The sequence below is a fragment of the Parus major genome, chromosome 6 (assembly GCF_001522545.3).
Source record: "Parus major isolate Abel chromosome 6, Parus_major1.1, whole genome shotgun sequence".
Lineage (NCBI taxonomy): Eukaryota > Metazoa > Chordata > Aves > Passeriformes > Paridae > Parus > Parus major.
In genome coordinates, this window is record NC_031775.1 from 7,315,542 (window position 1) to 7,338,741 (window position 23,200).

Here is a 23,200-nt window from a genome sequence, read left to right on the forward strand (position 1 = left end):
GCTAAGAGTTTTCAGAGCCCAAAAGCACTAAAACATTCCAGTTCCAGACAAGAGAAAAGCCTCTTTCCACCCTAGAGTGTGGTTTGATGTGGTCATGAGAAACTTGGATTGTTAAATTATGTTCCTAAAGCAGTGCTCATGTACCATTCATCAACATGTTTAAGTTTCATCAGTTTTGCAAGGAAGCTCTTTTAGACAGTATCTGTTCAGCTTAAAAAGTTTAACTGAGAAACCAGTCTCATGTTCAGGATACTGCAGTTACTAGAGGACATCTGGGCCCAGAAATAGGAAGAAAGTGTCATATGCATCCCTACTTGTAAAGGTTACAAAATGGTTCAGATGTTAACTCTCTTTTCTCCTATACCTTTCTGTGCAGCAAATATTTACCTGGAATCTTCAGTGAACAAGGGAAAGACAATTTACAAATAATGATTTTTTAAAAAAATTTAAAAAGATATGAGGTTCACAGATATCTGCAATGGAAAAGAACCACTGGTTTTGTTTCTTGAATTGCTCACAATTGCTCCACACTTCATTTTAGTGCATGTTTAAGACTGGCAAGAGAGGGTGCCCTATTTTGGTATACGGGATCATTCAAGGAAGTAACGCACTCCATCAAGTAACCTGCACAGTTACTGCATTTTATAGAATCAGACTAGATTGGGGTAAAATTCTCTGCCTATGCCCCACCTGTGTGTTCCTTTTCCTTCAAGCCTTGGGCTCCACCAAGAGCCAAACACAGCCCCTGGCACAGGGGAAGCAGAGTCAGTTTGGGTTTGAGCTTGTCCCGGCGAGGCAGCAGCTGGGTCTGTCCCTTGCTGACCACACCATGGAAGCACCTGCAGTCCCCTTGGCTTTTCCAAATTGAGCACCACTACTGTGCACACACGGGCAGGGCAAGGAGGCCCAGCCCACAGGAAGCACAGTGTGTTTGGGAGGGAGTTACAACAAAATACACAAACAGCTGTGCCAGTGCAACCAAAAGGGCCACACAGCTTTAGTGTGTCTTCCTCAGCAGAGAACAACAGCTGATGCCTAGGAAAGAGTTCAACAGGGCAAACAGATAAAAGCAAATTCCTTCTAAATACTCAGGGCTCACAGACTTCCAAAGATGGCATGCTTTTAGTTTAACAGTCAAAAATGGGCTTTTCTTCTCCAATATCCCTTAATCCCTCACTAAATCAAAAGCTAGGGCATCCCAAAGTGTTTTGTGATGTGGCACTTTACAACTTAACCATTACTAGTGCAATTGAGAGAAAAAAAGGCTACATTTTACGTAAGAAAACAAGTAATGCCACCAATAAATGCCTGTTCTGAGAAACGAGGACATCTGCATTTAATAGCTCTCTTGTAACAGAGCCTGAAGAGCAGCTGTAAATAGCAATCCTTAAAATCTCAAATACTTATGGAAGGTCAGTTTTAGCCACCATTCCTTGTAGTATCATCCACTTCAAATCAGAAAAGATCTGAACAAGTATTTGGCCTGTGATTCCATACCTTCCCAGCAGTATTGCCTTAGACACCCTACCGTTTGCTATCTCATTCATTCTCACACTGCCTGCACACAGCTGGTCCACCAAAACACACCTGCAAAAATCCAACAGCACTTTCCAAAGAAATACGGTCTAATCAGTTCTAACACATTATGCAGAGACTTAGCCTCTCTTACAACTCACACGGACTTGAAACAGCAAATACATCCCTCCTTTCCAACCAACTCTTAAAGCAACCTTCCCATTTTCTCTTACAGCACAGTATTAGGATGAATTTCCAGAACAAGTGCAAGGAAACTCTGCCAATATCCATCAACCAGTGAGCACTGTGTGGACTTTTGAATTACTGTGTGACAGAACTGAAGTCAGAAAAAGTATCAAAGATCAAATGAATGATAGTGAAGAAAGTCTTTTCAGAAGGGCTTGATCACAGAAGTGAAGAGGTTGGTTTGTTTGGTTTTGGTGTGACTTTTTTTTAAGGCAACTCAAATGCTTGTTATCACAAGCTTCCCTGAACAAGCAATATTGATATTTAAGCAGGAAGAATTTAAGAAACTTTCTCTTAAAGACAAGAAAACCTTGCAATTACTCAACACAGACTTTTCTTTAATAATTCCGTCTCTCAAGACTAACTTGGAATAGATGCAAGTGGAAGTATATAATTCCCTTGAATCCTGTGTTCTTAAGCCAAATAAGTTCTGCAATATTAATCAGCTGTGAGCTTCTGCTGAATAGCAGAGGAGTTTCCTTTTTCCATGCATCTAGAACTGACAGCTGCTTACACAGAGATACATGTGTCTGAAAGACTGCAAATATTCCAGGGTGGGTATAAGGCATATGGTACTGTGGGACTCTGCATGTAGTTCTGGGGGGTGAGTGCAGATACAAAACCAGAACTGAAGCCAGGGATTTTACAAAATGCACAGAGCTGTCTCTTGTATAAGATCATCTCCAAACGGCATCAACTATGGGTCATGCTTAACCTCCCATCCCTGAAAGCCACACAAAGCTGAAATTTTCAAGAGCTGTCACTCTGCACATACTGATGCAGCACTGCCTGCCATTCACAGATGTAAGAACAGCAGAAAATAAGAGCCAGGGACATGAGTCACACAGAAAATAGTAGCAAAACAAGAAAGAGCATCTAATTTGCAGGCAAGAATGCTTTCCAAGGTTGAAGAAGACAATGGCAAAAGAATACTCAAGAATGTTTTTAACAGATATCCTGGATAAATGAATTTTTTATATCTGAAATGCATTCAGTAACACTCTATGCCAGATATTTGACAAAACAAGTTTCAAAAAAAACCCAATAAACAAAATACATGAGTTACCACTCTGTATTCATCATCATTAAGAGTACTATCCTGTCCTGCATGTCTCACTTTGAACAGGAAAAAGCTAACAAGCATGTTATGCAGCACAGAAATATGCATAACGGACTGCTTCGTTTGAAAAGGGAAAGGAATGAACATCACTCAGAGCAATGAAAAAGAAATCACACTTCGAAACAGGAAGATGGAGGATCAATTCAGCACAGGCTGAATGTTACAGAACAGAAGAAAAAGCTGATTTGGACTCCAGATAAGACAGCAATTTCCAACAGCCATTCAAAACCAGCACCACGTAATTTTTGCAGTTTTCAAAATCTGAACTGCATTTCCATTATTTGGATCAAAGTAGCAGATTAGTGCCAATAAACCACTGCCATGGATCACTAAATTGTGAGGTGCTATTCCAGTTAAACACAAAACACATTACGCACACACGTAGCCAGACAACTACAAGCTGTTAGTCAGACAAGATTTAAAAATATCAGACAACACAAGGAGCAAGGAATAAACTGTGACTGAAGGTTTTTTTGCACCAAACTTCTGAAGAACTGCAAAATGCTTTTTTCTCCTTAAAGCTCAAAAGGAGGCCCACAGGGCACAAGAAGATGATGGGTTCAACACCCAAGTGAAACATGAAAACAGAACTTAAGAAACAGGACAATCTATAAATGAGATTCATTGACAGAAATAGCCAATGATGTTCTGTATGCTGCTTATGCTGAGTGTATTCAAAGGTCAGCTCAGAAGCAGAAGCCATATGGTTATGGTCACTAATTTGGCCTGAAACCTTTATTAAGTCCAATCAAAAGGGAGAAGCTGCAATAGTTTAGACATATCACAATACTGGAAACATAACCCTTTGCTCAAGAAAAAAGAAAAACCTGCAGATCAAGGAACACCCCGACACAAGTACTTCCCAGTACAAATCGTTCACACAAATTTCCTGCTCTCTTGGTTGCCACAAGCAGAGAGAAGCAGGCAAACAGACACACGTCCCCCTTCCCTCCTCCTGTTAATCCTAATCTACTCAAAGTATATCAATCTACTAACAGGAAAGTCTTACAAAATTGTAACTGCAATGAAATTCCAGAGGTCATACGGCTGGGGTATTCATACACCCACAGAAACATTTCCATTTGGATCAGTAAAAAACACTGTTCAAATAAATCTCCCAGATGTCCCCAGTTACAGCTCTGAGGTTTGCATCACTGAGTCTGAGGATGCTGACCTGACCGCTTCTCAGTGCGACCAAACTTCAGCTGCACCTCCAGAGAGCACCTAACTCATGCTACCTGTTAACAGGCATCGCCTTCATCAGGTCAAAATAAAACTAATTCAAAGTAAAAACTTTGGAATGTGTCTAACAAGGACACTGGGCCTTCAACACCACCAATTATCCCCTCAAGAAGTGCTCATGTTTCATCGTGCAATTATCAAATGCACACCAAGTCACAGACGGAGCTGAGTGAACCAGCCATGCTCATACAGTACACAGGAGCTGTGAAGACAATTTTGCATATTCATCTGCATATAAATTAAGCTCCCACTGGCAAATGAAACCGGTATATTTAAATTCCTTTGAGCGTTATTCCCATTTTAGAACTTCCTACAGGACTGAGAGCTTGTGCAATGTAACATTTATGCTACACAGCTATCCTGCGCTGCCAAATTACTAAAACAATAAGTTAATTACTGGAACTACAAAACTGATGTGTGTGTGTGTGTTTTTTCAGGGAATGTGAGCATGCGAAAGAGAATCTAGTTTCAAAAATACTTTAATCAATCTTTGCTTCTTGCCTTAGAGCTAATACCATTAGGAACTGGAAGTATAAAATGCCACATTTCCACCGTGACATTAAACATTTTCCATTCAACTTGATTTTTCTACTTCCTGAAAAGCCTAGTATGCACAGGGGGAAAAGGATTTCCATGCTTATTTTTCATTTGTTCCTGTTGCCTCTATGAGAACCCAGCCTGTTGTGTTCACTTGGCATCTCTACCCTTCTCAGACAAAGCTACCAATATCTCTGCTGACACCACCTAGAAAAAGGCATTTCCAAGAATGCTGCTCCCACAGCTCTGCCTGACATCTGAGTATGGAGGACATTTGAGGAAGCAATTTTACCAGGTGGAAGGATCCCATCTTGGCATCTACCAGAATACACTCTTCACCATGGTTTAGTATTGAAGGAGTGAGGAGAACATCATTTTGATCAGCATTAAATTATTATCTTCAAATGAGGAGACCAACTCCTGGCATTTGCTTTCGCTCCAAGATGGTTTTGAGGTGCTAAATCCCAACTCAGTTCAGTAAAATTAAAGCACCTACCTTACTCTTCAATTTAGGTGACTAATCTAAAAACCTGCCAGTTCTGACTAGCATCCTGCTTACTAGCTTACACATTAAGAATTGGCTTTGGACTATCTACATTAAAAATAATAAAGTCCCTATATGGTAAGCACTTATAAGCCAGTATTAAATAAATATGCTTATAGAAGAATTTGATTTTGCAAATTTTAGGTGAAACAATAGTGCCAATATGATGCTTCGGTTTCTAACAAATCAGCTAATGAACAGATTTAGTCTATAATATTTCATCTTTTATAATATTTTATCTTTTTTTAAATTTGTTTTCAGTCCAGCAACATAAAAATTGGTTACAATAGACAAGCTGATGGTAACTGGCTGGTATGTGCAACAGCTCAACTCTTGTTTATCATCCCAACAAAATGTATTTGGACAAAAAAATCCCCACAAAAGCCACTTCAGTTCAGGACTGGGCAGCCAATATGCCAGAAGCAGGAACCAGCTAATGAAAGGAATGCACTGCAGAAGCAGCAACAGGCAGTCACAAGTTGTCAGCTCTGCCCTGCGCTGTTTGTCAGCCTGCTGACAGGCAGACTGGGCTTAGCACTGAACTCAGAGGTCATAGAATATTTCCACTGCCCAAATTCAGCTTGACTCCTCAATGGAGTCAAAACAGCTTATACCGCCTAATACTCTTTCCTCTTAAAAACAAGCAATTTTGACTTTCTAAATTAGGATGCACAGAGCAGCTCAATGTGCAGTTACCAGCAGTTAATTATCACTGAAAAAAATGCTTTATTACAACTGCTTATCCTTAGGGTAGGACACACTTTAGCTAAAGGTTATGCAAGATGAAGACAAGCAGTTCTTTTTAAAATGAACCCTGGCCAGTCTACTCTGATCCTACAATTATATGTATAGAAAGGTCTACAACTGATAGCAAAACTTCTGAATTACAATTCCTCTGCTACTTCTTCAGGATTATTTATTTGAAATAAGCTATGAAAAAGTAATTAAGCAAAATCACTTAAGTTTGTGCACTTCAGATAGACTAATGTTCACATACCCTAAAACTTAAAAATGAAAGAACAAAGAAAAATCTTTAAAGATCTGATTCGGGGAAATGCTGATTCGTTTGCAGGCCAGCAAAAAAGAAACGTTACTCGCAGGATGCCTTTGATAAACATCTACAGTGCAGTATAACACAAGCTAAGTGGAAAACTACAGACCACAGCAGCCTAGTTTCTGTCCCCTCCCACGCACACGTCATTGTCACATTAGCCCTAAGATTACTCAGTCAGCCCAGAGCAGGGCAGAGTACGGGTTCATACTTCTCCAATTTCAAAATACTTTCAAAGACCAGGTATAAGCATTTCATCCTGAACTTCTGGTTTACATAGACCTAGCATTTGTTTCAAAGTGGTACGTATAGATCCTTCCAGTTAGCATGAAACACCAATGGAGAAAGCTCCCATCAAACTGTAGAAGACCTCTTAAAACATAGGTAACAACAAATGCTATTAGAAACAAAGGCTCAAATGCAAGTTTTTTTTCCAGGTATTGACAGTTTCTGACAGTGCCTAACCTTGTAACAGGAGTATGTTATTTTCCATGATGAAATTGACCTCCTCATGGAAAAAAACCCTGCCTATAGGACAAGAAAGAAGCATTTAAATAATGAATTAGTTGCAGATCACACTGAAATTGCACAGAAGAAATAAAAAGAAAATTTCTTCCTGGTTCAGCACTTGTTACTGGAAATAAGTGCTCTTTACACAATATTGATTTAACATGTCCTTCCAACTTACCTGTCCAAAGACCACACTTGAAAATCTTGCACATGTTTCTGTACTTTGTTGGGTACAGAAGTTATTTTTAAAACTTGACTAAACATGAAAAGCAATAGTGACTGGATTATGACTGGCTCAAGTTTTTCTCTTAGATACAAAGTTCAGCAGCAGTCTGTTGGCTAAGCCATGTCTGAATTCAGCAATGCTTTCATTCATGTAATCGACACTACTGTCATTACTAAACCTACTAATGTCACTTGATCAAAGTACTGCACGTAATCCTGCTAACGCCACTGTGTTTAGTGAGCATTTCTCAGTTGCAATGTTGATTTAACTAGATTAAGATGACTTAATCTCTCTTCTTGGGTCCCCTCAACTGAGTAGATACAATAGTTTATAGAGTTTCCCAGTGAACTGCACTAAGATTTATGTTAAATGTTTCTTTTTAAGTGAGTTATTTTTATAGCAATACACAGCGTGGGGAAACTGAAGGCACAAGGAAACAGGAGAGAGCTGGTTGACCAAAGGAAAAGCAAAAGCAGCATAACCATGTGCTTCTGTCAGTATTTTTTGCCTGTTTCAGGTAAAACCAGTCCTTACAGTAGATGAGGCTTTGTTGGGTTTTGGACCGGGTTCTTTTGATGCACAATCCAAGATGATCTCAGCTTTATCTGGCAAATGCAGTCCAAACTAGTGGAGGAACTTTCAAGCAATGCCACTTCAGTGCACTAAAGTGTACCAAGCTTCAACAGTACTTTAAAAATACTGTTACCAAAATGTTCCCAGGACAGCAAGCAGTGAAATCCAAATGCCATGCCACACAGTAAAGCAAGGGGGCCCCATGGCAGGCAGACACCTGTCAATTAACAGCTAAAATGCACTGACAGCTACCAGTTTGATCTAGCACATCCCAATCAAACCTGTCACTATCTCAAACCCACTGAGCCTCATGTGAGCTGCCAAAAAGAACTGCTGTGATTTAACCCCAGCTGGCAACTAAGCCCCACACAGCTCCTTGCGTACTTACTCCCAGTGGGATGGGGGAAGAATCCAAAGGGTAGAAGTGAGAAAACCCAAAGAGACAAAGACAGTTACAGAGGGAAAACAAAAGCTATGAATGCAAGCAAAACAGACCAAGGAATTCATACACCACTTTGCATGGGCATGCAGTTTTTCAGGAAAGCAAAGCTCCATTGGGCATAACAGCTACTTGTGAACACAAAGGTCATCACTCCAAAGATGTGTTCCCCCTTCCCTCTTCTCCAGATTTTTATATTGCTGAGAATGATGTCATATGGCATGGAATATCCCATAGGTCATTGTGGCCAGCTGTCCCCTCCAAACCTCCTTACACATCCCCAGTCTCCTGGCTGGCAGGGTGGGATAAGGAACAGAAAGGAGCCACTGACACAGCAGGCTCTGTGTAAGTGCTGCTCAGCAATAACAAAAACATCCTAGCAATACCAATAGTGTTCTCAGCACAAACCCTAAACAGCCCTGTAAGAGCTTTTCTGAGGGAAATTAACTCTATTCCAGCCAAAACCAGCACACACAGGATCTCTGTGGTCCAGTATTTGAATAGGCCAAAGGAAACACGATGAACACCAAGTTAGTGGCAAAGAGGTTTTTCCATACCTTTCCCTGTACAAGCCAATAGTGTGCACAACAAGAGAAAAAGAAAAAGCCCACTGATGTATCCCCATTCACTGGGTACATGTGGAAATGTGTACACAGTTGCAAGCCAGATAAGTTTTCTAGGGCTAAGATTTCAAAAAGCAAATTTAAATACATTTCTCCAGGCATAGCAATGTAAGAGAATAAGAAAAAAATTCAAGCTAGCTTCAAGTCATTTAAAAACAGTAAATTTTCATTGCAAAAGGGAATATTCAATTGAATATGCCCATTTAACTGGAGTTAGAAGTCATTAAGCAATGAATTAGACTTCAGGTTAGTTTTTAGTTTGATCAGTAGTCCATGAAGCACCAATGTAGACTGACCATGCAGTAAGCACTTTGTTCCTCATCCTACCAATCATAAAAAACACATTTCAAACTCTCAAGAAAATTTCAGTATTTTATAGGTGCTAAAATTGCATTCTGTAGTAACACGGAAGCTTTATGAAACATCCTCAGTGCAAAAGGTATGAACATCTAAGAAACTAATTCCAAAAGACTTGTTTCCAAGATTCATCTACTCTAAGGCATAGGGAAAAAAAAATCCTGATAAAGCACTCATCTAATTGAAATTTCATGCTACTTTGAGAAAACGTAAGACTGAGCCTGCTTCCAGTTGTGCCAACTTGAGAGAGTCATTGCTTTTTTTCTGTTTTATCTTCTCTGTCTCGTTCATGCAGCTCCCTAAGTCTTCCCACATGCCTCAGCAGCCCTGAAGAACAGTAACAGAAAAATTATAGTTTCTCCCCCCTCCCAGGCCCCTCAAGCTGAAAGGCTCCCATACCTTTTAACTATGATTTGCAACTCTATCTAAATTCTTACCTTGAAATATTCAAAGGTAATCAGTATTCACAATGTCTAGGTTGGCTTCCTATGGCCACAGGCAGAACTAGGATCAGCACAGAGCTGAAGATCACTCATTACATATTTTGAGTTTAAGAGCAGAGGGGCCATCCCAGAAAATGTGCTGTTCAGAGGACCTGGTGGTCCCTAGGGACATGCTGGACAGCACAAACACTGAACTGACACAAAACACTAAGTAGAATCATTGATTTTTATGGCTGATAGATCAAAAGATTAAAATTTGGGATAGACTAGTCGTCCTGATCTTACACTTTTTAGTTGGCTTTTTTCCTATTTAGAGACAGGTATTTCGCATAAGACCACAGGAAACTGTTTCTCTTCATTTGCTGACTCTAGCTAAAACCTGTTGTGAAAGCAGCAGGAGCAAAAAATCTCAGGAAATCATTTTTGTGCTCCCTATTTTCAAATCTTTACTCTCAGGAGATTTGGACCACAGCAAGAAAAAATTCTTGTCTACTCTACTGGGTTTGCCTGCTAATGGAGAATTAGTTTCATCTGTAGAAGGGAACTAAGCTCAAAGGGGCCAGCAGGTGGGTGTATCCAGAGCTCCCAAACTGACATGCTAGAGCATGAGTTACCCAACCAGTTGAATTAAAATTGTAAACAGCTGCAAACAAACTTCTGCAGATGTTACTCATGTATGCTTCACACCCATAATTTGCAACTCAAGTAATGCCAATATTTATGTACTGTACATACTTAATTATGTTGCTATGGAATGCAACACTCCTATAACTCAGGCTCAGGATGAAGAGGTTTAATTTGCTTAAAAGCATGGCTCTGGTTGAGACTTTACTCACCTATTATAATGTCTGTGGCCACTGCAACCAGGCAGTAATTTCAGTCCTCACAGCAAAAGCAGTGTTTAAGACAGACTGTTATTCACTAAGTCAACAATGTTGGTTATATTTTATTGTACTTACACCCAAAGTTTCAAGAACTGGACTTAAGCATTAGGAGACAATAGTCAGGTTTTGAAAACTACAACCATAAGTGAGAGATCTGCTGAATACAGACTGGAAAAAATACTTGAGCATTCTGGATCTGCTGAAATTTAATTATAGCACCTGCTGCTTCCTGAGTAACAGAGCTTTTTTTCTTGGCATCGCAGTCTGATGCAGTGTCACAGCTCTCAACATCACCACCTAACAGAAAATATTTAATACTGTATCTGCTAGCTCCTGCAAGAAAAAATAAATGGCACTGAGACAGTGAAGAAGTTCCAGAGATTATTCTCTTTTAAGACCATTTAGTTACTACGATCAGGTTAATACTTTTAGTTATTTTTTTCATTCCCAGAATGAAAATTCCCTTAAGATACAACTAAGATGAAGAGTCTATATCGGTATTTTAGGAAGGTAATTATAGCATCTCTAATTACCATCAGAACAAGCTTTACAAGCTTTTTTAGTAACTCCATGCAACAGCCGCATGATTAGAGAACATTAAAGTTTAAAATCTGAATCTCAATTACAGCAACATCTACTTCTATGTCCATTATACCACTACAGGGTCAAAAAAGCTGTTTAATTCTCAACTTCCCCACTTGAATTAAGTTCACCCCCACTGAGAATTTTCTAGAATTAAAACCATTCTCCCTTATATAGTATAATATTACTATAAGGCTTTTTCCTTCTCCCCGTAATTTCATGATATATACATTCAAAATTAATTAGAACCATTTTCACATAAAATCTCAGGGACTTAAAAAATAAAAATTAAACAAGAAACACATGAAATGCAATTACAGAATAATATTTGCGGCATATAAATATTTAATTTTTTAAAAAAATTCTGTATTTAGCAGAACACCCACAGCTCTTTTATGCTGTTAAAAAAAACAACTGAAAAAGCTAGTCAAATTTGCGCTTCCTGTACTTCTGTTTCTCAGTGTACTGTAACATGTTCACACATAAGAAGGTGCCATTTAATAATTTTAAAAATTATTATTTAATCAACAGAAGCTGAGGCACTTCCATCTTCAAGAAATACTATTTAAGAATATGCTCCTCATTTATCTGACTTCCAGCATTGGAGGGAGGAGCTTCTCATCCTGTCCAAAGTCAAAGCAAGAAGCGACATTTCATATTTCATTTTCAAAGGACATCACAACTGACAGGACCTACTGGTCATGTATCCTCCCACATGAAAATATTTGCCTGCACATTTTGAGAGCTAAACCGAATTTGTCATCCTTTCTCCACTCACAGATCTATTTTTTTTTTTTTAATGAAAAATTGTTACAACTCAACACAACTGGGGAGATAATAAATCTTCTGGTTCTGGACAACCAAAAAAAAAAAAAAAAGGCACCTTAAAAAATTACTTCAAGTGAAACTATTGTCTAACACTAGTAATAAGTCCATGAGGAATTATTAGAACTCCTAAGGAGAAAGTAATTAAAAAAACTTTCTCAAGCTGTTGGACTGATGAGCACATTCTGAACACATGTAAAAGACAGTTGCTAAAATACCATGCAACTGCCAGATCTTTCAAAACTTGTGGAACTCAAAGGAAAAGCAATACAAGCTCATTTCCCTCTTTCTCTTACTAGAGCAGTTGTGGGTTACAATGATGGTGAGACAGGGACTACTGCTGTCACCAGGTAACACAAAAGAAGTTATGCAAAAAGCTCATGAAAAGGCCTTGAGCACTTGAAATGTCCATCTGAGACATTCAGGTCATAAAAGCTTCATTTAATGGAGATTACATGGATCCCCCTATTGCAAACTTTTACCTGGTGGTTACACACAATTTTTGCTGTCTGCACATTTTTAAAAGCCTCAAAATACTGAGTACCCTATAATAACAGATAAACCACATTTCTCTAAGATCAAGAAAATGAATAAGGTCTTTTGAAACTATGAAAGTGCAAATTCATACTGAGTATTACACATCTGGGGAAGACTGGGGTGGGATTGGAGGTTATTTTTTTTTTTCCAACTAAAAAAAAATCTCACTATACCAAATTCTATAAAGGCATTTATCTTTATAAAGACTATACCAATGCCAAATTTGAAGTTTTAAGTTTAATCCTATAATATGATAGATATTTCTTGGGAGAGCAAAGGTAAGAGACCAAAAGAATTCCCCCCCCAAATACCAACAAACCACAGCATAAAATACACAAAATTTACTGATGCTTTGTTTAAAAATCATCTCCAGGGAATGCATCTATGTTACAAGTCAGGTCCTCCATAGCAGTCTCCATAATAAAACTGAAAAGTGAAACTTCCAGTAAAAAATACAAAAATTTTGCACTTTAATATTTTACTTTTCCAGAAATAATATTAAAGGCCAACATACAATCTCAAGTGCAGATAGAAACTGGGAAAAAAGCCCTGTTGCATATATAAGAAACATCAATACTGTGGAGCTCAGTAAAATAAGAACTTTGTATTGGTTTCAGCATTATTACTCACCCGCTTTGGCCCACTAAAAATCTTCCTGGTGTTTTCCTTAGATTTATCACCTTGTTTATTTGTGGATTTCTTATTGCCTTCAAGCACAACAGATGAATCCTCTGAAAACTCCAGATCTGTTAAAGGTAAATATAGACATGAAACAACCATTTTAGAAGCTGTTGAATTGCTAGAGCATTTCTTGCGTCTGACAATTCCACATGTATAGCTTCTGAAATTACGTGATGAACCATCAGTCTTCATCAGAAAAATCAGTTTTAATGCCAAGCACAGTCAGGTTTGCTGACTGGACTGCAGCAACACAAAAGTGTGACAAGGTGCACAGTCACTATTAGAGCACCTCTTGCCCACTGGGTAGGCTTCAGGCTACGGCTTCCCATCCCATACTCCTGTAAATTCCTGGGTACCTTTTACACGAGTTTACTAATGGCTGGCTTACTGCTACAACTCTGAGCAACAGATGAATAAAGCAGTTGATTGGGTTCTTCAAAAGTGTGAGATTAAGAGACTTAGCAAAACACAGTACAATTACAGAAGAACTGATCTTGCTTCACTTCTCATGAAGGCAGCCTGTTTGTATTTGCTTATTTTGCTGTAAACAGAAAAGAAATATGGTCATCAGGAAAGAGTCAGCTAGAAGGAACTGCTGATACGGCCTTTCAGTAGATTCAATACTTGCATTACAACTGATTCCAGTACCCTGTAACTGAAATCAGCAATTCACTCATCAAATTAAATTTTTGTCCTTAGCTTTTTTAAACTTGCTTTATTTGAAGCATCATTCCTTGGAGACAAGGGAAGGGGTTTACTTGGCACAAACCACAAGTTACAAATTTCAAGATGGAAATAAAGACATGCACAGAGAAGCAGTGGTTCATCTGATAAACTGTTTAGATAACCAATCTATTCCTAAGAAGCTGCTGCTGTTTAAAAATTGCACTGCAAAAACACCAGTAGGTAGGATGGGTTACTCTAATCCCAAATACATAGGACTAGCCAAGCTGGGTAACAAGGCAAGCAAAGGCAAAGGTAACGAGACTTCTAATGGCATTCTCAAGGATACAAAACTGATCTGAGGAATAGAAGCATTCTTAAAATAAAGCTCCACAGTTTCCCAAATTGCAATAAATTTCAACAGGTTTGGCAGGACCAGGACTGGCAGCATGCCTGCTGCAAGGCATCTCCTGGAACCAGCTTCTCACATTCTATCCCACTGGTTCTTCAGTGTAATTATGTCATGTGAGCACAAGAGCTTAAAAACACAGCATCAACAGCCCCTCTGACAACAAGTGACTTTAAAAGATGTTTGATAAAATTAGTGTAACTGAGGAAAAATACTACAGTCCAATATCCATTAACTTAAATAAAGCAAAACTACTTCCACATCTATGTAAAAGACAACTTAGCTTTTGCTGAAGCCAATTTAATTGCTCTGATATACATTCTTATAAATCCTGAAACATTTCTGAAGAAGTCAGACCCTGAATGCAATTCGCAAAGAAAGTCAAACCAAGAGAACTGGACCCTCCTATTGTAGATTGAAAGCTAAAAAGTAATTTACTTGACCACAGCCATGACAAATATGGAAGTCACTCTACAAACAAAATGTTTCACCCATGAAACGAGAACAGTAACTTGCACTCAGTGCTAAGATTTGGACATGGCATTGCCTCCAATAATGATTAGCAATGCTTTGGACCAACTAAGCCACAATTTAAACTATCATCTTAAGTTTCCTTGTTTAAATTCTACTCCTATGAGATTCTGAACTATACCATTTTAATTAGGTGACTATAAACTCAAAGAAACTTCTTGATAAAAATATTTCAGCTCCTACTTACAACAGGAATTCTGCATTTTCTGATGTTGCTAAGACATTGAACATGTACTAGCTCTGTACGATTACCTGGAATGCTTCTTTTTGAGCAGTGCTTTTGGATGCCTTCTAGGTACCCTAAAAGCATTCTGCATACATTATCTTAGCAGACTTTTAAATCTAAACTTAACAGGGTCTGGGGGAGAAATCTTTTGCTAGCATTAAGTGAGTGAGGCAAACACACAAGTAGTTTGTTAAGCAGTAGGTCACTTCAGTGACCCTACTGAAGCTTGATTTCCACTGGCTCTCTCCTGTATGGCTTCTTCAGGGGGGTTTTTCCACCTCACAGAGAAACTGATCATATTGACCTTTTTCTTAGTATGGCAGCATCTGAGGCCTTTTCTCCTCTGTCCTATCATTTTCAAGACATTTATAATCTTTAAGATAATTTGTCTCTCTTGGAAAGATGTTCAGAGACCAACTAAGGCAACAACTACAGTAAATTTCCTCAGGAACAACAACGTAGTTTTGTTTTAGTGTCTCAGGGTAATTCTGCAAAAGGTTTTGAAGTCCAAACAGGACTCTGCCTTTGAGGACTTTGATGTAGTTTTAACTGGCTTAAAATATTTACCCAATGAAGGTGACTCAGTTTTTGAGAAGATGCAAAGGAATTAAAAAAAAGAAATAGGGCAAGTTGGCTCACCAGAACTGAGCTGAGTGCTGGATGCTGATATACAAAAGCTACATTACCTAAAAAGATTACAGGAATCTCATCTTGATCACTGGAAGGACAAATGAATCAATGACACAAAGGTTAAGCTGTATATGAGAACTGATTTACAAAGAAAAAGACAAAGCTGCAATACAGATTTCTCTTGGATACAACTCCCCATTGATTATTACAGTCAAGTCAATCACTGTCTTCCAGTATTAAAAGCTTCTCCTCACTGGAGTCATCCTGTACTCTGGCTACTGAAATGACAAAAGCAATCTTTCAAATCTAGGAAAGTCTCACCAGTACTTTTAACCCCTGGCATTCTGGCAGAATCCAGCTGGGAGGCTCAAAAGCCAAAGGGGCTTTCGCTTCACTGAATTTAAAGTGTTTTCAGAGGAATTTGAGAGAAATTTAGATTGCAATGGCAAAATAAAAAGTAAACTTTTACTAGAACTCAACACATTGGCAAAAATCTAAGGCAAATAAAGTTATGAAGTATTTTCATTAAAAAAAAATATGGTAACAGCATCTAGGAATTTAAAAGGTGGAGATTTTTTTCAGAGCTGGGGATTTTATTTGCTTCGCTTTTGTTTGAGGTTTTTTTGTGGTTTTTAACCACTTCAGCAGAAAAGACTATCATGGAAGTGAACAACAGAAAATGTTTTTCAATTAAAGACAGTCTAATCAAAACTGAATTTATCTGTTTAGCAATTTTTTCTGCACTAACAATACCATTCCTGTAGTCTTTGTGCTTTCTTAAATTTCATTTGTAGAAACATTTAAGTATGTATTGTTAAACTTACTTTCCCCTCTGTGAACAGAGGGACTAGAAAGAATAGCCTTTATAATGTTCCATTATAAAATCTCTTTCAGATATTTTGAATTAAGGTTCTCAAGTATGTTTCATAAAAATACACCTAGATTATGGCAAGTAACCAAATCAGTATTATGGCTAAGTAAGGCCATGACAGAATGCATCAAAAGCATCAAGCTTCTTGAAAAACTGATTATTCTATGTAACATTCTTTATGCACAGAAAACCAAGATCAGTCTTGGGATTTTCCAGAGCTGAAATTCAGAGAGGCAGTCCAGTATTTCCCCTGTCACCTAGAACAGGAGCACTGGATTTTTATCTGGGTATTTACTAATTAGTACAAAGAAAAAAAAGCACACACAGAACTCAGGTATCATTAGCATCTCCCAGTACTATTCATCATTTCAGGACAGAGTTTTATTGTGCAAGATGTTCTGAAAGCTGTTTCTCAGGCTTGGAGTCAAAGCTGGCATTTTTCATGGATACAGAAGTCCATTTTTCCACTATGCAAAGACAATACCTTAGAGCAACTTCACATTTTACTGCGATTTCAGACTTAGATCTAGAAGTTCTTGAGAAATTCTCAGGCTCAGCATCACTATATTTAAGGGTTCTTCATCATGATTGTTCTGAGAAATCATGACGCTCAAAATACGCAAAGGTCTGAGAGAAAATAGTGCAAATTTTAGCAAGGAGTCCCTCAAATTTTAGGGCAGCATCAGACTTCCTATTTTCATAATCTATGCTACAGAACATCACCCTTTCAAATTTCAGAAAAAAACGTGCCAAGTCAAATCTCATCTGCCAATGGTAGCACAAAATAAGAATCAAATGAGCAAAGATGCAAAATAAAGGGCAAGCATCTCCCAGCAGAGGGACTGAGAGCTAGCTCTTACCTGAAGTGAAGTGCATTAAGAACTAACAAAGCACAAATTTACATCTCCCTGTGCCATGGAAATCTCAGGAAAATATTTTAGAGAAACCATCTGTGATACCTGGGAGTATAAAGGCCTGCTTGGTGAATGCAGTGCCAAATGCAAAGTGTAGATATTTTGAGACTTCTGAGGACAGTAGCTAAAAGGATAATCTGATGGGTCAGCATCTCAGCTGCATTAACTGTACAAGCAAATTTTTTCCTTGGAATAAATGGCTGAACAAAGACTCTGTAAGATAAACCATTTAATGGTTAAGATAAATTTGCCAATGAGGCTGGAACCCAAGTGTCTCATCATAAGTAAATTTTATGAAAACAAATCATGTCCTTTTTTGTTTGAAAACACAGTATTCTCATAGAATATCAGTATCCATTTGTTCCTTTCAAATCCACAAAAATACCCTAGCAGTGACATTAACTTTTAATCAAAAGGCTTACAGAAAATTCTGGTTTTAGAAACAGCTATAATTAGAACAGAGAAATTAACATTTTTTCCTCTGAAATTTTATTTCTGGATTATATTATCAGAAGCTATTTGTAGGAAAAAAAATAAATCCCAGCTTCTCCAACATTTGCAAGGCTAGATTGAAACCCTTTCTCCCTATCACAATGAAATCCATCTGGCCCAAGTCTTAAAATGTAACAACTTCAGTGAGTCAGTAGAACTTCTCATGCTTCATGCTCCAAAATGGAGGACCAAAATGTTCTGTAGAACAGTAGCAGTGTTTTGAAATATTTATTCCAAGACAACTGATTCTTTGGCATTAGACTTTCAAAACTGAAGAGTTAAAAGCAACCTTCCACCAAAGTTATTCCTTTTGTTCTTCACCAACACACAGGACCGAACCAACCACCAAGCAAGTCTAATTTTGCAAAGGATTTTAATCACCAGAACTTGCTCAGCAGCTGCCACGTGTGTGAGTACACACACACCCCACTCCCAACCTGTACAGAAGGAGATAACTAAAAACTGAAAACAAGAGCAGACACAAATATGGAAAGGCTCTCCCAAAGCCAGTTATCTGACTGGCACTCCATAGGTACCCACAGCCTCTCCCTCGAGTCATGCATCCTCAGATAAGATGGAACTTGAGAAAGATCCAAACTGCCTACAAACACATTCAAAAGCAGAAAAAACATCTTTTTCTTTTTCATTCCCATTTCTTAAGAGCTACTTAAATGTGCGCACTCAGCTCTGCAATTGTGGGCTGATCTGGAGGCTCTGTGGGAGGATACCTGCCTTCCAGGCATAGATACTTATGCTCAACACACCAAAAAGGTACAAATCTTCTGTGGAAAAAGAAAAAAACCTCTACCTCTGGCAAGAGATCAAGGGGTATAAAGCACACTTCAAGAGAGATACGAAACACCAAAAAAGACCACAGGAGAAGTGAGTTTAACTGTTAGATTTCAAATGAGTTTAACTGTTAGGTTTCCAAATCAGCAGTATTGTTTGACGAATTCTTAAGTACACTGCAAAAAGAACAAAATATTGAAGTCAATTAAAATTAAATGTCACTCATGTACTCTGTAAGAGTTCTACTGACCTGCATTAGTGCTGAGCTGGCTATCCTGGGAACAGTTTCCATTGCCATCAGAGGTTGACTGTAGTGAAGCAGATGGTACAGTTCTACTTCGCTTTTTGTTGGCTTTCCTTTCTGCTACCTGCCACTCTTCATCTTCGTCCTCGCTTTCACTTAAGTCATCAAACCCAAAGTACTTGATTTTGTAATTGGAACTCCCAGAACTTCTAGAGGCACCTTCATCTCCCCCTCCCTCGTCTTGATCATCAAACCCAAAAAATTCTAATTTGACATCCTTCTTGGATTTGGTATTGCTTGGTCGGAACCTGGTTGTAGTTTTTGTGGTGGCAATGTCTGCTTTTTTCCTTAAGCGCCCAGCTTCACCCAGGTCAGTTGGGGCTGCGGAGGTGAATTCATCCATGCGCTCCATGGTATCCTGGATGGTGACATTGCAAACTGACAAGCAAGATGGGTGGAGAACAGTGTAGTCTCTAGTCCGTCCAACCGTCCCTCTAAAACTGGTCCCACTACTTAAAGCAACTTTTTTTCCTGGGTTCAGACCATCATTATTTGACTCATTATTTGCTTTGGATAAAGACTGACTAGTGCCATCCATCAGCTTGTCAAAATTGGTTGCCCCCTGCAGTTTTGCTTTGTTGGATCGACAGTATGTCCTACAGTTGCTTGGCCTAGGTATAGTTTGCACAAGTTCTTCACTAATGGCTTCCTTTGGATTTTCACTATCTTCTTTATCACACTCCTCATCCTTGCTCTTCACCTCTGAGAGATGTTCATTGTCAAAAGCTAATATATACTCTCCAGTTCTGGTGTCTTCAGTTTCATCCTCCCATTCATACAAGTGAGTTCTTAGTGGCCCCTTGGTCTGAGATGTTTCTGATGGAGAATCTGTTGTTTTTCCAACACGGGAATCCCAAGAATCAGGCAAGTCCTTGGCCTCAGTGTTGCATCCAGAAGCGTCTGTGGTCTCAGCATTGGTTTTATTACTGTCTCCAGCACTGTCATAGATGAAATGACTGTTCCCATTATCTTCCTTCAAGTTCTGGATTTTATCTACAAGAAAAGATATATTTATTACTAAAATGAAATAGTAAAAAAAAAAATAGTCGCCTATGTGGGCAACTTTAGAAAGTTACAATACAAAAGAAAATATTCAGTAATCATTGACAAAAAACCATTAGAGGTGTTTATCCAATTTCTACCAAAAAAAAACCCACCTTGAAGTGTCACTCTGAAAATATATGCATCATGTAAAAGACAGTGGTAAAACCCTTATTTACCAAGGCAAATTACACAAAAAAAGAGAAACTCTGTGGTGAAATCTTCAGAAAAGACAATTACTGAAGTTTCACACGCAAGTGACTTACAGTGAATAAATATAGATAAAGAACATCTACAAATTCTCTTATTATGTAAGAAAATAATTTCCTTCTTGTACACTGAATAAAACAGCAAACAACTTCAACTGTCATTTCATTTTCCTGCTGCAAATGAAAATATCTGGACTTCCAAAAAAATGAAGAAAATGCAACACTCATCACAAATTTTAATTTTCTCACTTCTGAAATTCAGGTTTATGAATTTCTGCATCTCTGAAGAAGAGCTGCTACCAAAAGTTATTCTTGTACTTCTCCAACCCACAGCTACACTCACATCTTACACTGTCCAAGAGAACAAGTTCCACTATATGAAGTCAGTTTTTGTAAGGTTTGTTTCCAGCCAGACAGCACCTGCACAATAGTAATGCCAAGAAGTAATGCAAGTACTAAGTCTTCCACCTGCTGTCCTCTAAACTGGTAGGGAAACCATTCCCTTTGTTTTCCCTGAATACCAACAAAAGCTTGGTGGATTTGGTACTGAAGTTTCACGATGACTGCATGTGCCATCCTCTGTTATTGACATCAAACACCTGCACAGACACCCAGCAATACAAGAGGGTTATTTCCAGGAGACAAGAATTTCTTGGAAATTTCTGAGACAGTATCACCAAGCACAGGAACACAGGTGCCTGCCGTTACTACTGGCACTGAAATGGCTGCCTGGGCCAGGAGAAGCAAGATAAGAAGTCTGACAACGCAGAAGACCATGGTGCACAGAAGAGCAGCACATGATGGGATAAACTGGAAACACAGAACCAACTGGAACAGGGCCAAGTGACAACAGAAATGCTGGAAGAGAACGTGCTCAGATGACACATGCAGAACATTAGAGTGATAAAAGGGGCTCCACTGGCAGAAAGCAACCCCAGAAGTTCAAATTTTTTTAGGCAAAGACTTCCTAAACTCATCAGTAAAATGAAGGCTAAAGTATCTCTTTAGCACTAGTCCTGACCATATGAAATTTTATTGGTTTCCATTTACTCAAGTGGCACAGAAATTTCACAGCGCTGACCAGAAGATTTCAACCTCCTGATGAGGGAAACAAGCATCAGCACTGCTCCATGGACTTGGGCTCACTCATTTTCAAATTAAAATGGCATCATCTAAATGTCATCCGTGCACATATGTTTTATAGAAGAATTTCAAGGTACTGAAAAGTCTAGTAAAAAATGGCAGCCAAATCCAGTTTTGCAGGAAATTTATTTGATCCTCACTAAAATTCCTCAGGGAACCAAGACAAGTAATATCTGAAAAATTGCATCTAAGTTTTCTGGAGTCCAGCTGCAGTCTGTCACAGAAGTTATACATACTGACTAGAAATAAACAAAATATTTCACAGAATGTATGAAATAGAAAACTCAAAACTAAATTTTTCAAAGAAGAAGGAAGCCTAACCCTGCCATCTCCACAATGGAATCTTGGTAATTATTTTTCAGTATCAATGTGTTATACAAATAATATTGTTGTTCCCATTTCAACCTCATGCTTGCCATAATCCAAGAGGCACAACCAAAATGAATCTTTCAGTAATCAAGGAGGCAGTTTCACAATGCATAGTATGTTCTTTTCTCCCATATGTTTAATATTATTGTGAAGCTGAAGACTACCACAACACTTAGACATGAAAAACAGCAAATTAAATTTGAAATATTTTCAGATTTCCTTGCTAAAATACACTGTTTTGCAGCCTCACCATTACTGTTCCATATCTAAGGGAACTTCTTGTTTCTCCTCATGTGTGAATGTGATCAAAGTCACTTTCTCCAGTCAGCTCAGCTGACTAATAAGTAACAAATCCATTCTAGCCCAGTCAAATAGCTTTATTGATGCTTGGCTAACTACACTCCCAAGAAATGTTACAAGGCAAAGAGCACTAACAGCTCTTTATGCTCACAGCAGGACTTGTGCTGCCTTTGTGTAACCCGTGCATCAACAGCTTTGAACCTTCAGTGGTCTAAGAAAATTCTCTAAATATCAGCCAAGTGTTGCATCTCAATTCTACCTTTCAGTTGCTAATTTAATACAGCGCACCAAAGTACTCCTAAACAGCAAAAAAGTGGCAGTTAACCTGCCCCTTGATTCCGGGGCACCAAAATTTTAGTAACATACAGTACTTCAAAAGTCTTAGTAACTACACCAGGGAGGTGCAGTATTCCATCACCAGTAATAAGCAAGGCTGATGGAAAATGGAACCACTGAACTCTTAAGCATACACCAGGTAGAAAGTCTGGCTTTAAAACCGGATCAGCACAATGCATTCCTGCAAAACGGGGCAGTGACATTTAGACAAATACTTCCTTTACGGATCCTTTGTCAAGCCACTGTTCTCATCTCATCATTGGGTCAATAGCTGTCAGTCTGAACCTTCAATGCCAGAAAGTACTACTAATCACACTCTAATTGCCCAAAGGTGTACAGGAACTGCAATTCCAATAACCCTGGTTTTAAAAATTACAGTATTTATTGGCAGCAACTACTACAGCAGAAGCTAGCATGACTGCAGGAAAGAAAATATGAGAAAAGGAACTAATAATGAATTACTAGATATTCTGTAGTCCAAGAGAGGCATGGAACTTCTCCTATTTTTAATTGCAATAAGGCTCTTTTGGGGCTCAAATACCAGAATAATTCCCCCAAGTAATTTAAAATCAGCAATAGCACATAGCTCCCCATCCCAAGTACAAACACTTTATACCTTGGAACCATAACAATGTTTTGTGTTAATAATGATTTATTTTCTGTTTAAATTGGTAAAAATTGCTTTATTTCATGCTCTATTTTTTATCACTCAACAAGACAGAGATGTCTTCAGCATTGCTGATGAATTTAAAAAAAACGAAAAAACAAAGCCAAATTAAAACTTCCACTCTTTCCCACAAAACACAAGATGTTTTCACACACACAAAGATGCATATTACTAAATCTGTAAAACTATAAGTGATGATTGTTTTTCCAAGGAACCTTAGTAAAGTTACCACTAGAGATAAAATTTCAAGTTCAGACAATACAAGATGGTAAACCTACATAAGACAAAGTTTATACTCTTCTATAATATATATAAATACATGCAAACACTCGAACAGCAGGAATGTAACAGTCCTCAAAAGCCCTCCCCCC

The 23,200-nt window shown here is 38.4% G+C and overlaps 1 protein-coding gene across 8 annotated transcripts in view; it reads right to left on the minus strand.

The window, feature by feature from the left end:
* The window catches only part of WAPL (WAPL cohesin release factor), a 65,145-nt gene that overhangs the window by 28,265 nt on the left and 13,680 nt on the right, over window positions 1-23,200 (minus strand). For all 8 annotated transcript variants that reach the window (XR_004498121.1, XM_015632654.3, XM_015632653.3 and 5 more), the window contains exons 3-4: window positions 18,711-19,757; window positions 12,885-13,000 (exon numbers count right to left, since the gene is read on the minus strand). Coding sequence is in view for 7 of the 8 variants with exons in the window: in XM_015632654.3 (XP_015488140.1) it covers window positions 12,885-13,000; window positions 18,711-19,757 (1,163 nt within the window). In the remaining variant the exon portion in view is untranslated. The remainder of the gene's footprint in view (window positions 1-12,884; window positions 13,001-18,710; window positions 19,758-23,200) is intronic.